Below are 17,568 nucleotides of genomic sequence, written 5' to 3' on the forward strand. Positions count from 1 at the left end.
ATCTCAGTCTTGAAAGCTGCAATTGTCCCCAGCATCCATAGTCTTTTGGGGGAGAGCGTTCCAGGTTTCACTCTTGATTTTAAAGTTATGCCCCCTTGTTCCTTGTCCCACCAGAGGAAATATTTTCTCTGTTTCTACCCTATGGAATCCTTTTAACATTTTAAACACCTCAACCAGATCATCTCTCAATCATTCACCTTTGAAAGTTTGCTTAAAACAATATCTACACCGATTAAAACTTCAACTACTCCTCTGAAAATAAACGTTTCACGGTGTGTTAAACACTTTGCGAATGCAACATTATATCTCTAGGAAAATTGCAGTGTCATTAATGAAAACACGGGTAACCCTAAAACGCGTTTCCGAAATGACATAAAAAGTGCAAAGGGGGCAAAAACGTGGGTCTCAACCGTTAACCATCAAAGACCGACCATTTTCGGTACTGTTCGTTATTAGTGCAGTGGTACAGCATCTCACCAGAACAATAAAACCGCTCTCACTCCTTGCCTTGACCAACACTCGCTCAAAACACTCATTCCACACTTTCCCAGAATTATTTTTTCTCCCCGGGATGACTTGTTTTACAATAATTCTGGCGTTGGGAGGCGGAAGCAAACTTCCGGGGCAATATTGGCCCCTGTGAAACTCTTTTTGGGGGTTTTTAAATGCGAGAGTCCTCTTCCTTAAGCAATCGAAATGTACAGTGGCTTCCTGAAATATAAAAGTGAATGCAAAATCTTAAAGATGCAATAATAACCTCACTTCCAAAGTCCGCAGTTACGTACAAGAGTCTGGAGTTTTGTAAATGAGACAGAGTTAAGAAAGAGGGTTGCTATTTGCGGTATAATATTTACCAGATTATATTAGCGACACGCGTTAACAACACCGGGTATAAAATTAGTCTGCAATGTACTGGTACAAAAATTATTTGAATTCCTTGAGGTTTATACCGAATCAGACTCTGCTCCTGGAATAAACCTGCAGAAAGTTTAATTTACTTATCTGGATGCTAAACTGACATTGCCCCCTTTGTAATCTTTGCTCCGTTTACTTGCAGTGGATCTTACACCAGGAATAGAACTGTAAAGAGGTGTTGCTGTTGTTTGTAATGCAAAGCGAGATAGAAATAGTTCATTTACTCAGATGTCTGGGTCAGCCGTTACTCCTAGCTATGCACGCACACAGATATATTTCCATTTACCTGAGTAAGACTCCGTAACAGACCGATAAAAGAGATGATGAAATCACCCGGGTTTAAAGTGTGTCACTAAAGACCTACAGAGAATCCCCTAACCTGAGTGAACTCACTTCGGACTGTCACTGTGCGCGAAGAGTGACTACACAATTTCATTCATATTTGCGGGGATTCTGATTCACTCGGGTTTAAACTGGGTCAGATGCTATCCCGGAATAGATCTGTAACACGGATTTTAAAATGCAAATAGTGGAAGCCTGAAATAAAAAAAGGGATAAAATGTTGGGAATGCTCTGTTCAGATGCTGGAGGAGTTTTCAACGTTTCCTGCAGTAATTCCCACCTTTTCCAGACCCTCTGTTTAACAGGGTTCCTTGTCTGCTCAAAGGAGATTGACGATCAGATTGGCACTAAATACTTGGGAATATTTATCTTACTGTACCTTTACAGGCGTTTTCGGATTGTTCATTTTTTTTTGCAAAAACAATCCCGAGTCCCGAGTTTAAACACAAACATTTCGTTAGGTCTGACGTGCAGAGAGCGGGATCTGACCCCAGTATTAGTGGAACTTCAAAGGTTGAAGAGGCTTTATCCGAATCTTCAGTCAGGGGAAGTTTGCCGTCCTGAGAATCATTCTATTTTTTAAAAAAAATCCTTAAAAGTTTATTTAAAGAGCAAACAAAACCCTGAATTAACAAATCACACTGAAAATGGAATTGCCAATGTAAAGATTGGATTCACCATCCCTGATCAGACCAATTACTAAGTGAAGAAATGTAAAATCGTTTTCTATCCGGATCCTCGTATTTATTTAAATATTTAAAAAGAATTGGTCCCATCAAGTTAAATTTATATCCAGTTCCTCATTTGGCAGATCAGAATGTTCTTTGAAATTAGCAGAACTGGGAACATTTCAGGGAGAACAAGTTAGTAAAACAATAAGGATAATTAGATCAGAGATAACTGGGCAGGACGAGCAGAAACAAAGTAGCAATGTCTACATTACTTACGAAATACTGGTGATATTTAAGCGTCTCGTTAAAAAAAATGGGACGCAGCTACTTTAACAGATGCTAAAAGTTAAGGGAAATGTATTAGATGGAAGATAGATTTCCCCCTTTGTGAGAATCTTGATACGATTTGGAAAATTTGTTGGGCAAAGTCCTGGCAGGTCGACCAAGGGGGGCAGGCTGGAGGGTTGGGCAGGAGGTGGGGGCTGGCCGGCCGCTGATTGGATCTGGGCAGCGTCCTACTGGGTGGGAGGCAGATAGAAAAACCCTCTGCAAATCCCACCCGGTGTCCTGAACCGTCCGATCACAGGGGATCCTTAAAGGGGGGAAGAGTAAGAAGAGCCCAGAGTCATGACCGAGAGGGAGGAGAGCTGCGAGGCCAATTCCAAACCGCTTGCAGGGGATTTTCTGACCGCCAGTAAGGAGCCCGAGAAAACCAGCCGATCCAGGGGCTTTGCCATCACCGACCTGCTGGGACTGGACAGCGCCGCCGACTCTGGACATTCGGGAGCGTCGCCGCCGCCAGGGGCACCCGCTCGGGAAGCGCTGCCGCTCCTCACGGCCGGACTGGGACTGCTGTGCGGACGCTCGCTTAGCGCCTTCCGTCCGCCCGGACCCGCTTTCCTGGACGTGCTGTCGGAGCTGCACGGTAGAACGGCCACCCTGCACAGCCACCTGCCGCTGCTCCGGAGGGTCACCCTGGTCGACAACTACCAGCCACCACACAACTCCGGTAAAGCGAACTGTAGTCTGACAGTCTATGTACCCTGGGTGACCCCATCCACAACCCCTCTATCCCCCTTATCCACTCTCCAACCCTACACCTCATCTTTCCCCATTTCCCTTTCCTCCTATCTCCCACCATTCCTATCTTTCTCCCCCTCTCCCTGTATGTGAATGGATGCAAGTCCCCTTATCCTACCTGTAATTCCAGCCACAGGGCTGTACTTGGCAGCAATCTTTTTATATAAGGATGCATGTAAGCTACAGGGTGTCAGCAGTGGCTCAGTGGGTAGCACTCCTGCCTCTGAGTTAGAAGGTTGGGGATTCATAATCCCACTCCAGAGACAAAATGTAGGCTGATACTCCAGTGCAGTACTGAGGGAGAGCTGCACTGTCCGAGGTGCTGTCTTTTGGATGAGACGTTAAACTGAGGTCCCATTTGGCCTCTCAGGTAGATGTAAAAGATTCCACGGCACTATTTTGAAGAAGAGCAGGGGAATTCTCTCCAGTGTCCTGGCCAATATTTATCATAGAATCATAGAAAGTTACGGCACAGAAGGAGGCCATTCGGCCCATCGTGTTCATGCTGGCCGAAAAAGAGAGCTATCCAGCATAATCCCACTTTCCAGCACTTGGTCCGTAGCCCTGTAGGTTACGGCACTTCAAGAGCACATCCAAGTACTTTTTAAATGAGTTGAAGGTTTCTGCCTCTACCACCCTTTCAGGCAGTGAGTTCCAGACCCCCACCACCCTCTGGGTGAAAAAAATTCTCCTCAGCTCCCCTCTAATCCTTCTACCAATTACTCTAAATCTATGCCCCCTGATCACTGACCCCTCTACAAAGGGAAATAGGTCCTCCCTATCCACTCTATCTAGTCCTGTAATAATTTTATATACCTAAATTAAATCTCCCCTCAGCCTCCTTTGTTCCAAAGAAAACAACCCCAGCCTATCCAATCTTTTCTCATAGTTAAAATTCTCCAGCCCTGGCAACATCCTCGTAAATCTCCTCTGGACCCTCTCTAGTGCAATCACATCTTTCCTGAAATGTGGAGACCAGAACTGTATTCAGCACTCAAGCTGTGGCCTAACCAATGTTTTATACAGTTCTAGCATAACCTCCCTGCTCTTATATTTTATGCCTCGGCTAATCAAGGAAAGTATCCCGTATGCCTTTTTAACCACCTTATCTACCTGTCCCGCTACCTTCAGGGACCTGTGAACATGTACTCCAAGTCCCTTTGCTCTTCCACATCTCTCAGTATCCTCCCATTTGTTGTGTATTCCCTTGCCTTGTTTGCCCTTCCCAAATGCCCTACTTCACATTTCTCCAGATTGAATTCCATTTGCTACTTTTCTGCCCACCTGACCAGTCCATTGATACCTTCCTGCAGTCTACAACTTTCCTCCTCACTATCAACCACACGGCCAATTTTTGTATCATCTGCAAACTTCTTGATCAAGCCCCCCACATTCAAGTCCAGATCATCAATATATACCACAAAAAGCAAGGGACCTAGTACTGAGCATTGTGGGACTCCACTGGAAACAGCCTTCCAGTCGCAAAAACACCCGTCGAACATTACCCTTTGCTCCCTGCCACTGAGCCAATTTTGGATCCAACTAGCCACTTTCCCTGGGATCCCATGGGCTTTTACTTTTTTGACCAGTCTGCCATCACAAAAACAAGTTATCTGGTCATTATCTCATTGCTGTTTGTGGGTCCTTGCTGTGCAAATTGGCTGACTGTTTTCCTACATCAAAACAGTGACTACACTTCAAAAGTACTTCATTAATATAAAGCGCTTTGGGACATCCTGAAGTCAGGAAAGGCATGATATACATGCAAGTCTTTCTTAACGGTTTCTGCAAAGATGCACTGTACCCTTTCCAGAAAACAATGATTTCTAACGTAAATGTACACATTTGTAGCCAAATTCTCTCTCTATATGAAATGCATAGTTCTCTTCTTTAAAAAAGTGGCAAACACTAGAAACAAAGACTGGAAATACACAGGAGGTTGGGCAGAGAAAATGGGGATTAATAGTTCTTGACCAATGCTCTGCGCCCCGACCCATGACTTGTCTCTATCTTTAACACTTGCTCATGCAATGTGTTTGTCTGCAGTTCTCCAAATGTCCTTTCACTCTGTATGTTTTGAGTTGTTTTGCCCAGTGACTTTCTCCCTCTTTCCACTCCCTCCTTCCTTCCTCTTGAATTTCTCCACTGTGAGGGAATTTTGCAGTCCTGAGCAGTGAGCAACAAATGCAGGGGGAACCAGAGAGACTAACCTTCAGACTGAGACAGTCAGCTTACCGTTTCCAACAAGTTAATTCTGTTGGTTTTATTGTATCATTATTATTAATAATAAAAACCTATCAGACAGAGCAGGCAGTTCTGGGGACTGAACTGACATTGAATGGAGGGAGAAAGTGGGCGGGTGGGATGTTTCTAGTTACTGCAAAGAGATAAATATTAGACCACAGTATGGATCACACTATCTATTTTTATTCAAATCCACTTTTTATATTCCTGTATATCACTTTTTCTACACAATTGAAGATTTGCAATTTCCTCTTTGGTCTTATAATCTGAATGTGGAGATGCCGGTGATGGACTGGGGTTGACAATTGTAAACAATTTTACAACACCAAGTTATAGTCCAGCAATTTTATTTTAAATTCACAAGCTTTCGGAGGCTTCCTCCTTCCTCAGGTGAACGTTGTTGGAACGTTATTTTCCAACATCGTTCACCTGAGGAAGGAGGAAGCCTCCGAAAGCTTGTGAATTTAAAATAAAATTGCTGGACTATAACTTGGTGTTGTAAAATTGTTTACAATTATAATCTGAAGTTGGCAAACTAGATTCATTTTTAGCCAGTGAAATCTTTCATTAGAAGTTAAATGCAAAAAAATGATTTAAAACATTTAAAGTATACATAGAAAAAGGTGTGTGTGGGGGATGTTTCATGTTAAATGAAATGAGACCCAGTGTTTAAACTGCGAGTGGCCTGCCGTTTATTTTGAGTGGAGGATACTGGACCAGTTACCCTAGATAGTATCCCATCTTGTACACTAATCGTTAGTGACTCAACCCTGGGTCCTGCAGATGGTACTTTCCCTGGGAGGGTGTTCGACCTGCTATCTAAACAGTGCAACATACAGCACACCTGGCCCTTGCAATTGGGTCGTTGTGCTTTTGAAATCAGGTCGTGAAAACGAATGAAACATCTGACTTTTTATTCTCAGTAGAAGAGAAAGCATTGTTTGGAGTATCAGGTTCATTAGAATAATTCAACTGATCAGATAAAGTGTGCTGAGTAAATAAAATACACAAAGGAAATTACTGATATTTAAAATCTTCTATTTACATTAATTCTCAGGATGTGGGCAAGGCATTTATTGCCCATCCCTAATTGCCCTGAGAAGATGGTGATACAACTAAGTGGATTGCTAGGCCACCTCAGGAGGCAGTTAAGAGTCAACCATGTATTGTGGGACTGGAGTCACGTATAGGGCCAGACCGGGTTTAGACAGCAGGTTTTCTTCCTTAAAGGGCAATCCAACAGCTTTATGATTGCTTCTACGGACACCAGCTTTTTATTTTTAAACTAAATTCAAATTCTCAAACTGCCATGGTGGGATTTGAACTCATATTCACTAGTTCAGGACCTCTCTAGAATTAGTAGAATTACTCATCCACTAACATAACCACTACACTACCATACCCTACTAACTAAGTCAGGTTTGATCAAGTAGGAGACTGCGAGCTCCAACACCGAGGGATTTTATTTTTGCTGGCTGTTTTGGGTTTGGTGGATTTAAAAATGACTCTGGTCTAATCCTCTCCCTCCGCCTCAGATGATGAGAACACGTCGTGTGATCGCAGCGACCTGAAGAATTCGACAGCCTTGCAAATGAAAAGGAAGAAGAGGCGACACAGGTATGCGTGGGCTTTGTTGAAAATCTGGAGTAAACGGAGACAATGTTGAGATGCACTGCGGAAGGGCGTTTGAGTTGGCGCCTTGTTAAATCACATTTCGCCTGGAATTGGGGTCAAAGAGCCGGCACAGGCACGATGGACTGAATGGCCACCTTCTGTGCTGTATGATTGAAATGTCCTGATTCTGGGTTAGTGATGAGATTGGAATGCCATGCAGACCCAGAAAGGCACCAGGTTAGATTCCCTGGTCTCTACTAATCCCTCAGGTTGGTGCTATTGGACCCAGTTCCCACTTTCCGATCGCTGTCCAATGAACAGAATCATGGAATGTGATCTCCAAAGCACCTGTTTTAAAATCCTGTAATTCCATGTACAGTAATTAAAAAACAATTAGATTTAATCAGACACCATAACACAGTAGCCCTATTAATAACCCCACACTGTGTGTGGTCATTGGTTCAGCTGTATTGCCGTCCATATGTGTCAGGTCAGGTGTTATAACCTGCTACCCTAATGACCATAGACGATGCTACCCATGACTGTTCAACACCGAGTGCCAGGTAAGGGTTAACCTACCCACTTCCAGAACATGCCAAAGGCTTCGGGCGGCTGAGGGCCTGGAAGGGGGTATGGGGGAGTGGGACCCTTGATGAAGGAAATGCCGTCAAAAGGCAGATGAGCTGATCCTTGAATTTGCCAACAACGCCCACAGCCTGCCAGGGATGAGCCAGCTACAGCACAGAACAAGTCAACGAAAGAGCAACCACGGACATTCCGAAACACAATCCCAGAGTTCAGGTCCCTGCCTTAGGTGTCGAGTCACAGGAGCTCTGACAATAGCCAACCGGTGATGATTTATTACTGTCCATAACTATGTCACCGATACTTGCTGTCAGGGTTATGCATTGGTACCAGAGGGCTGTCGTATCTGGTGGAACTGTAACCCAGTCTGAGTCTGTGCTATCTGGAGAGGAAGGTGGTTGGGAGATGGGGGGGGGGGGGGGGAGAGCGAAATGGAAGATAATTGGAGGAAAAGGGTAATTTCCCCTAGTTTGAGAGCTTTGAATTGTTTTAATCTGTTGGCGTTTTATAATTAATTTGCTGCAGTTGGTTGAGTCTTTTAGGTTTAGATTTTCAGTGTGGGATAAAGCTGTGGTCTCCTCCCTTACCTGCTGTTGGGACTTAAAAACTTAAAATGTTCTGAAGTCTTCTTTTGATGAGATTAATGTTTTATTTATATATACAGAAGCAATTTGAAATGGGCAGTATGAATATTAAAGGTCAATGTTACATTGGAAAATGACGCCATTTCAATTTATCTCGATATAGCGATGTGAGACAGAAAGGCTGTAGCAAAGCAGCTTAATGTGACTGCCTTTTACATGAATCATCATTACAGTTGAGGGCTAACATGGTGTTGCTTAGTGAATAGGACAACAAGCCCAGTCCCTGCAGCATTATAAAGGCAATGCCACTGTGTTGCTGTTTAACAACTGTACGACATGCTTTGTGCCCCATTCCCTGGTATTTGTACTGCATTTTGTTTGCATGTGATTTGACTTTTCACGGGGATTTAATGGGGGGTGAAATTGGTCCTGGGGGACAGCGCGAAATGGGCCAGGGCGAATCGGCAGAACGTTTTATGCAGCACCTGATATTCTTTCCCAATGTGTTTGCAAAGGAGCTGTGACGCAGAATATGTACATGAACATGTATTTTTATTAGATAAGGGAAGCAAATCCGGGAGAATTGAGTTGAGATGTGGATCAGCCATGATCTAATTGAATGGCGGAACAGACTCGAGGGGCTGAATGGCCTACTCCTGTTCCTAATGTTCCTACATTACAACAGTGACTACACTTCAAAAGTGCTTCATTGGCTGTAAAGCACTTTAGGACATCTTGAGGTCACGAAAGGCGCTATATAAATGCACGATCTTTCTTTCCTTTCTTTTCTTCCACCGTGATGCTGACAATCTGCTCGTTATGTGTGACCAATGTATCTGATCTTTGATTGCCACAGGACCGTGTTCACAGCTCACCAGTTGGAGGAACTGGAGAAATCTTTTAATGAGGCTCATTACCCAGACGTATATGCCAGAGAAATGTTAGCTATGAAGACAGAGCTCGCTGAGGACCGAATACAGGTAAATTCACAAGTACCATCCCGTACCATTGAGAAATGGGGTTACTGGGATTTCCCACAAACATATAACATCTCAGTTGTGGTTGAATTGGACGCAATTGCTTAACTCTAATTACCTGAAGTCCAAAATGGGAATTAAAATGATAATGCAAAATTCTCCTCCTCACTAATGAGCCTGTTAGCTGTGTTTAGGCGTCAGCCTTAGCTCAGTTGGTAGCATTCTTGCCTCTGAGTCAGAAGGTTGTGGGTTCACATCTCATTCCAAAGACTTGAACACAAAACCCAGGCTGACACTCCAATGCAGTACTTGAGGGAGTGCTGCACTGTCGGAGGTACCTTCTTTCGGATGAGATGTTAAACCGAGGTCCCGTCTGCCCACTCAGGTAAAAGATCCCACAGCACTATTTCGAAGAAGAGCAGGAGAGTTCTCCCCAGTATCCCGGCCAATATTTATCCCTCAACTAACACCTTAAACAGATGATCTGGTCATTATCACATTGCTGTTTGTGGAATCTTGCTGTGTGCAAATTGGCTGCTCTTCCTACATTACAACAGTGACTGCACTTCATAAAAGTACTTTATTGTCTGTAAAGCGCTTTGGAACGTCCTGAGGTCGCTACCACTGAGCCACGGCTGACACCTTTGTTGTGTCCAGTGCACTCAACTGCTTAATGTCACGTGGAATCAACTGAAATGGCTGGACACTGGCATCTGTGATGGTGCGCAGAGTTTGGGAGGAGGCCAAGTGGGATTGTCCATTTGGCACTAATGACTGAAGATTCTTGCACTCAGTTGCTGGGCTCCACCATGAAGAGCCACCAACTGGGTCAGGATGCAATACCAATGGAAGTTTAGAGTTTGCAGATAAAGTTTGTCCATCCCTTGTTCCCCTCAGGTGTGGTTTCAGAACCGAAGAGCGAAGTGGAGGAAGCGGGAGAAGTGCTGGGGCAGGAGCAGTGTGATGGCCGAGTACGGACTGTACGGAGCCATGGTCAGGCACTCAATCCCGCTGCCTGAATCCATACTCAACTCCGCCAAAAATGGTCTGGTAGGATCTTGCGCCCCCTGGTTGCTTGGTGAGTAACTGCCGATTAGTGGGGAGGGCGAAATGGGTCTTGGGTTGTAGTGCCAATGGGCTTTAGCGAATTGTCAGTCTGTTTCACACCCTGCCCATTAACGTCAATGGAAAAGAAAATGGGGCGGGTGGAATATGGGCGGCCGATTCTCTATTGCCCGTTTTGCACTACTGCCAAGACTAATTTCACCCCCATTATTATTTTGTCACTTTTTAAAATGGCAGCAAAAAGCCTATACAATTTTCTGGGTTCTGTACAATTCCCTTAAAATTGTCAATTGCATAGTCCTCACTGAGGTTTATTGTCATAAATGTTAGGAAGGGCAAGAATAAATTTCTTCTGCAGGCCCTTCCCCCCCCCAATCCCAGGTGAAATGGAGATTCTGGTTTAAACAGGAATCCCCATTAAAACCACGGTATGAATGGGGAAGGAATTAAATATTTAAAAATATGGGTTGCAGTTTACCTGTTTAAGGTGCTGTGATTCCAGTCCTTTGTCTGGAACGCTACAGACATTTGGTAAATAAGGAACCTCCTGTTCCATAAAGATCACTAAAGGGGTACATCACCATTACATGGTGCTTCTGATCACGTGCAGTCTGTCTATCTACTTTCTCATTGGATAGATACTAAGGAAACATTTGCAGGGCTATGGGGAAAGAGCAGGGGAGTGGGACTAATTGGATAGCTCTTTCAAAGAGCTGGCACAGGCACGATGGGCCAAATGACCTCCTTCTGTGCTGTAAGATTCAATGATTCTACAGACAGTAAGCAAGAAGCCTACTGTGTGAACTGTTATAATACCTACTGGAATAATTTAGTAAAAAATAAAATACTCAGGGAGAGAAAGAGGGGAGAAAAATAGAGAACTGAATGAGTTGGTGGTTACTAACCAGCCTTTAAATTAAAATCTAGGAATGCATAAAAAATCTGTTGATCCAACACTGAAAATTAAAAGCGTCGAAGCTGTAGGAGAGGATTATGTGGAGAGCAGCTTAGAGGCATCGCAAACTGAGATGGGAACAGACCGGGTGCCCATAACTAGCCGTGCCAGCACAGCCGAAGAAGACAACATGGCTTTGGACCTCTCCAGCACAGAAAAACCGTCGAGCAAGAATAACAGTCCGAAACTTTCTAGGTCGTCTGACATGGAGAATGGACATAGAGGACCAAAGGAACATTAAAGTTGTCTCAATGCTACTGTCTGAACAGATGGGGCCCAGGGCGAGGGAACAGTCTCCCTCAAAGAGGAACTGCACTCGCCCCATTTAAATCTGGTTCCTATGGTGGTGAAAAATACATGGGTGACCACAGCAAAAGAGGACGATGACTAATTTACCTCTGCCATTGAGCTGCTATTGGTTTATTGGTCATTAAACCATGACCTACAAATAGCGATGTACAGTTTACTCCTGATAAATGCGTGATGCAAAGCAGGGCATTCCAATGGAATATATGCAGGATAGAAAATATCATGGCGAAACACTGTATCGTCTCTGTCCCACCTTCTCTTATTGCTGGATAATGCTGCCCCCTCCGCCCCCCCTGTGAATGGAGGGAGGCGATCCCAGTCCCTTTGTGTTGGAAAACATGAATGTGAATGGTAGCAGGTAGCTGCAGTAACAGGAGAAACCCAAATGGAAGATTGTACGCAATGAGAAGAGTAATAGCTGAGGCAGCCCAGTGAAGATGCACATTGGTGTGTGAATGGATTGTCCACTGCAGTGGTGGGAGGTGGCGCCAGTGCCCTATATAATAAGTCCCCAATCTCTGATGGACGGACTGGGCAAGGTGGTAAAAGCAGACGCAAATTGCTTCCCCAAGGAAGTCAGCCTCACTTCAAGTTATTCTTGAGTATCTCCTAGCTGTTGACTGAAGATTTGCATCGGCATAGGCCTGAGAGTCCTCTTGGTTAGAGAACGGTGTGTGGAGAGAGAGAAAGAGGGTGAGAGAAAGAGAAAAGATAACTTAAAAATGAGACTTTGGAAAAAATGAGTTTGCTTTGAGTGTGTTGTATTGAGGGTAAAACGTAAACTGAAGTTTGCGACTCAACGTAGACTGTACAGAGAGTGACACGTAGGCTGGAGTGCATTGCCAAGAAAGTAACAAATAGGCTGAAGCACGTTTCTCAGGGTAGCCTGTAGGCTGGTATATGTTATACCGAGGGTAATGCTCAGGCTGGGGTGTGTTAAGCAGAGGGTAACACATGGACTGGGGTGTGTTATTCAGGGTAACGTAGACCGGGGCATTGTGTACAGAGAGTAGTATATAGGCTGGGGTGTGTTATACACAGACTAATGCACAGGCTGTAGTGTGTCCTGCAGAGGGAATTGCATGGCCTGGGGTGTGTTATGCATGGGTGCTGGGGTGTGTTATGCAGTGGGTAATGCATGGGCTGGGGTGTGTTGTGCAGTGGGTGATGCATGGGTGCTGATGTGTGCTATGCAGTGGGTAATTCATGGGCTGGGGTGTGTTATGCAGTGGGTAATGCACAGGTGCTGGGGTGTTATGTAGTGGGTAATGCATGGGTGCTGGGGTGTGTTATGCAGTGGGTAATGCACGGGTGCTGGGGTGTGTTATGCAGAGAGTAATGCATGAATGGGGCCATGTTATGCAGTGGGTCGTGCATGGGTACTGGGTGTGTTATACAGTAGGTAATGCAGGGTCTGGGGTGTGATATGCAGTGGGTAATGCACACATGCTGGGGTGTGTTATTCAGTGGGCAATTCATGGGTGCTGAGGTGTGATATGCAGTGGGTAATGCAAACGTGCTAGGGTGTGTTATTCAGTGGGTAATGCATCGGTGCTGGGGTGTGCTATGCAATGGGTAATGGATTGGTGCTGGAGTGTGCTTTGCAGAGGGTAATGCATGTTTTGGGGTTTGTTATGCAGTGGGTAATGCCTGAACCGGGGTGTGTTATGCAGTGGGTGATGCATGGTCTGGGGTGTGTCATGCAGTGGGTGTTGTGTTGGCTGGGGTGTGTTATGCAGTGGGTAATGCATGGGTGTGTTATGCAGCGGGTAATTCATGGGTGGTGGGGTGTATTATGCAGTGAGTAATGCATGGGTGCTGGGGTATGTTATGCAGTGGGTAATGCATGGGCAGGAGTGTGTTATACAGTGGGTAGTGCCAGGGCTAGGGTGTGTTATGCAGTGGGTAATGCATGGGTGCTTGGATGTGTTATGCAGTCTGTAATATATGGGTGCTGGGGTGTGTTATGCGGTGGTTAATGCATGAGTGCTGGGGTGTGTTATGCGGTGGTTAATGCATGAGTGCTGGGGTGTGTTATGCGGTGGTTAATGCATGAGTGCTGGGGTGTGTTATGAAACAGGTAAAGCGTGGATGCTGGGGTTTGTTAAGCAGTGGGTAATGCATGAATGCTGGGAGTGTGTAATGCACAGGTGCTGGGATGTGTTATGCAGTGGGTAATGCATGAATGCTGGGGGTGTGTTATGCAGTGGCTAATGCATGGGTGCCGAGGTGTGTAATGCAGTGAGTAATGCATGGGCTGGGGTGTAATATAATTTCTGAGTTCTGATACCTTACAAAATACAAAAGGATTTTGGACGCATTTAAACCAGGATTGTTTCACAGCCTTGTAGCGCATTCCTAGCCGGTTTATATTTTAATTATGCTAAATAGCATTCCATTCACTTCAATTATATGGAATACACAGAGTTCCTAAATAGCATAAACACCAATCTAATCGTAAAATCTTTCTCAGCTATTCCTGTTTCAAAGATCAGCGCCGTGAGCCCATTTATCAAACTGACCCAAGAGCAAGCAGCAAAATAATTAGGAGTCGGACTTGTTGCACATTGTTGATGTCTTTTTGAAAGTTTTTTCTGTTAATATTTTTTACAATTGTAAACTGTTTTTAGGTACAGTTCTGGAGTGAATATTCGTGAGATTGCTAAAGACTTGATAAATTCCGTCTATTTTAAAAGTTTAATTACTACACGTTTTGTTTTGACAAAAAAGGATATTTGGGTTACTGTGTGCTGTTCTAGATCAGTGTCCCCTGTTAATGTTATGCTGAGGGCCATAATCCTAAAGATTGTCTCGCCCTGTGGGGTATTTTCAAGAGATGCTGCAACATGGACTGATGGATGGACCGTAGGTCTGTGAGACCATCCCCACAGGGTCAGCTTCTGACCTTCTCAGAATGGCCCATTAGTAGCATTACTTTTTTATTCATTCTCGGGATGTGGGCATCGCTAGCAAGGCTGGCATTTTTTGCCCATCCCTGGTTGCCCTCGAGAAGGTGGTGATGAGCCCTCTTCTTGAACTGCTGCAGTCTTTGTGGTGAAGGTGTTCCATTTGGTGGGGAGTTTCAGGATTTTAACCCAGCGATGATGAAGGAATGGCAATGTATGTCCAAGTCGAGATGGCGTGTGACTTGGAGGGGAACTTGGAAGTGGTGTTGTTCCCATGCACCTGCAACCCTTGTCCTTCTAGGTGGTGGAGGTCACGGGTTTGGGAGGTGCTGCTGAAGAAGCCTTGGCGAGTTGCTACTGCGCATCCAAGCCAGGCCAGGATGGGGGAAGGGGGGAAAATACCCCTATTTTAACAGGGCCCATTCACTTACCGTCTGGCAGTGGCAGCTGGTGGTGGTTTTTTGGGCAGGTGAGGCACACGCCGACTTGTCACTGCGGCCACGGGCCTTTTGAAGGAACAGAGCCCCAGTTACCCCGAGGAGCAGCTTAAAAGGATTAAAAAAAACAAATGCAAGTTTTTACAAATGGTCTTTTGGATGCCAGTTGTGGTTTTGCACGCGGAATATTCCAAATACAGAAATTGTTTGTTTTTGTTTTGTGCGTGTGCCATTCTGCAGCAGTCTGACAATTCTCAGTGAGTATGGTTGCTAACCCTCCAGGATTGTCCTGGGTCTCCAGGAATTGAAGATTAATCTCCTGGACGCTGCTACGAGCAACACCCGGGAGAAAATTCATAGGGACATTTAGGAAAATTGTGTATCTTGTTCATTTTCTTTGAACATTTTATTTATTAGTTATAAAAATATTGGAGATGGGAAAAAACGTTGTTTTCCAATTGGCCTGAGAAGGAGGTGCACTGCAAGGATGGACGTGTCGGACGACCAATGGGGGGAGCGTGGGGGGAGGGGATGGAGCAGTTGGATGCAGGAGGTCATGTGATGAAACCCCCAGGAATTCATCCAACTACAGTTGGCAACCCTATAGGCGAGATGGTACTTCACTCACCTCACCTGACGAGCCGCTTCTACTGTATGGAAGTAGGAAGATTCCTTGCCTCCTAATGACTGGAGAGAAAAGTAAAGGAAGGAGCGGTGATGTTACTGTATGCCAGGCCGATATCCCACAGCCGGGAGGCCATGATTTAAAACCCTGGGGCACATGGGGAGCATGCTGGCTGAAGTTGACAGGTGAAGAGAAGGCACTGGTCTTTAATCTGAGAATCACTGCTACAGATCAAGAAAATATCAATAAAAGACATTGCAGTGGACTGATATGCTACTGGAGTGGATCTGCTGTTTTTTTTACAGGGCTTTAGGGAAAGTATGGGGGTAGTGGGACTAATCGGATAGCTTTTTCAAAGAGCCGGGACAGGCACGATTGGCCGAATGGCCTCCTTTGGTGTGCTATAAGATTCCACATCTGGTCGATCAAGAAAATACTTAAAAGAAACTGGGGAGGGCAGGCATTCTGCTTGGGTTATGTTGGCAGGAGTAGGTATAATTACAGGACATGTCCTTCAAGGTGAGCTAAGGGTCTTTGGTTGTAACTAGTTACATCCAACACTGCCCAATATAAAATTCTTGATGCACGCATCACAAACCTGTTTGGCTTGGATTAGGATGTGACTACCTTTTGTGTGAAAATATACCAGCAGTATATAAAGAATTGGAATCTAGGGTTTTCTCTCTAGGTGTCGTTATGTACAATTGTATCTACTTGATATTTTATGCCCAATTGTCCATTGCTGGCCAGAACACAACCTGTATTGTATCTAAACAAAACATAAAATGTTTAATAAGCCATAATGACTTCTTTAAGATAATGTATGACTGAATGAACATTCTCAGAGTAGAAAGTATAAATTATTCTATGGCAAACAAAAAGAATCTGTGGAACTGGCACGGTTTTAGACCAATTGTTTTGGTCCTGTCATGTTTGTCAGAAAGCACGTTTGCTGTATAGATATATAAAACTTTATTTGTAATCTATTTTCCTTCGGTAATTATTCAAATGTTTTAGGTGCTGATGTGTGATGGAGAATAAACTTTCAATTTTGAGTAAATGTGCTTTGCTTTTTCATTGCACTCATACACCTTTTTACTTAGTAATTTTGGATGTGAGTTATACTCATTGATTGCAGAGTGGCATTGATGGTAATCATGGAGATATCAGCACTACAAGGAAAGCAGGAATTAAAACAAAATTAGAATCATACAGCACAGAAGGTGGCCATTCGGCCCATCGTGCCTGTGCCAGTTCTTTGAAAGAGCTATCCAATTAGTCCCACTCCCCTGCTCTTTCCCATTAGCCTTGCAAATTTTTCCTTTTCAAGTATATATCCAATTCCCTCTTGAAAGTTACTATTGAATCTGCTCCGCTGCCCTTTCAGGCAGTGCATTCCAGATCATAACAACACGTTCTGTAAAAAAAATTTCTTCTGATCTCTCCTCTGGTTGTTTTGCCAATTATCTTAAATCTGTGTCCTCTGGTTACCAAACCTCCTGCCAGTGGAAACGGTTTCTCCTAATTAACTCTATCAAAACCCCTCATAATTTTGACCATCTCTTTTAAATCTCCCCTTAACCTTCTCTATTCCAAGGAGAACAATCCCAGCTTCTCTAGTCTCTCCACATAACTGAAGTCCCTCATCCCTGGTACCATTCTGGTAATTCTCCTCTGCACCCTCTCCAAGTTGGTAAGATATAATGGGGTCACAGGGGAACCCTACTTCCCTGTTCAATTAACTCTGAGGAGGTAAAGTAGATCACCTCAGAAGGTCCAGAGTTTGCTTCTCTGGTGTATACCAAGTTGGTGATCTCAGCTGTGATGGTACTAAGAGCACCACTTTGGATCTCAGTGCCCTCAGTTAGGTCAAGGGGCAAAATTGCCATGGTTTCTGCTCACAATCACTGTTGGAAGAATGAGTGTCTGAATGTCACGTGCGGTTCTGATGTCCTCTCCCACCCCCTGGGAATAACTCACCTCGGCTCACTCATAATGAATGCTCATTTGGGAGAGGGGCCTAAGGGCAACTGTTGCCTACGAAACCATACCTTAGGAGGAGTTAATAGTTTCAAGAGGAGAAGACAGTGTTAGGAGGTGTACACAGAAAATGGCTAAGTTAAGATAACTTGACATTAGCAGAAAGCATTACGGGCAAATGCCTTGAGACTTGCTAAGGTTACTATGGGACAAACTAGTTTAAGGATAATGGAATAGTACAACAATGAGCTCACTGAGGCCATGTAAGAAAACAGGCTA

The 17,568-nt window shown here is 44.5% G+C and overlaps 1 protein-coding gene across 1 annotated transcript; it reads left to right on the forward strand.

Moving 5' to 3' along the window:
* Window positions 1–2,555: 2,555 nt before the first annotated feature.
* Window positions 2,556–11,273, forward strand: vsx1 (visual system homeobox 1 homolog, chx10-like). Its single transcript, XM_067989564.1, has 5 exons — window positions 2,556–2,937; window positions 6,788–6,869; window positions 8,892–9,015; window positions 9,910–10,090; window positions 11,005–11,273. Exons 1-5 carry the CDS (start codon window positions 2,556–2,558, stop codon window positions 11,271–11,273), a joined length of 1,038 nt encoding a protein of 345 aa, XP_067845665.1.
* The last annotated feature ends 6,295 nt before the right edge of the window (window positions 11,274–17,568 follow it).

This window comes from Heptranchias perlo, chromosome 8 (assembly GCF_035084215.1).
Source record: "Heptranchias perlo isolate sHepPer1 chromosome 8, sHepPer1.hap1, whole genome shotgun sequence".
NCBI classification, from domain to species: domain Eukaryota; kingdom Metazoa; phylum Chordata; class Chondrichthyes; order Hexanchiformes; family Hexanchidae; genus Heptranchias; species Heptranchias perlo.

Coding starts and splice junctions, on each gene's coding strand:
- vsx1 (XM_067989564.1), top strand. CDS start 2,556: ATGACCGAGAGGGAGGAGAGCTGCGAGGCCAATTCCAAACCGCTTGCA. Junction 6,870..8,891: donor AGGAAGAAGAGGCGACACAG/GTATGCGTGGGC, acceptor TGATTGCCACAG/GACCGTGTTCACAGCTCACC. Junction 9,016..9,909: donor TCGCTGAGGACCGAATACAG/GTAAATTCACAA, acceptor TGTTCCCCTCAG/GTGTGGTTTCAGAACCGAAG.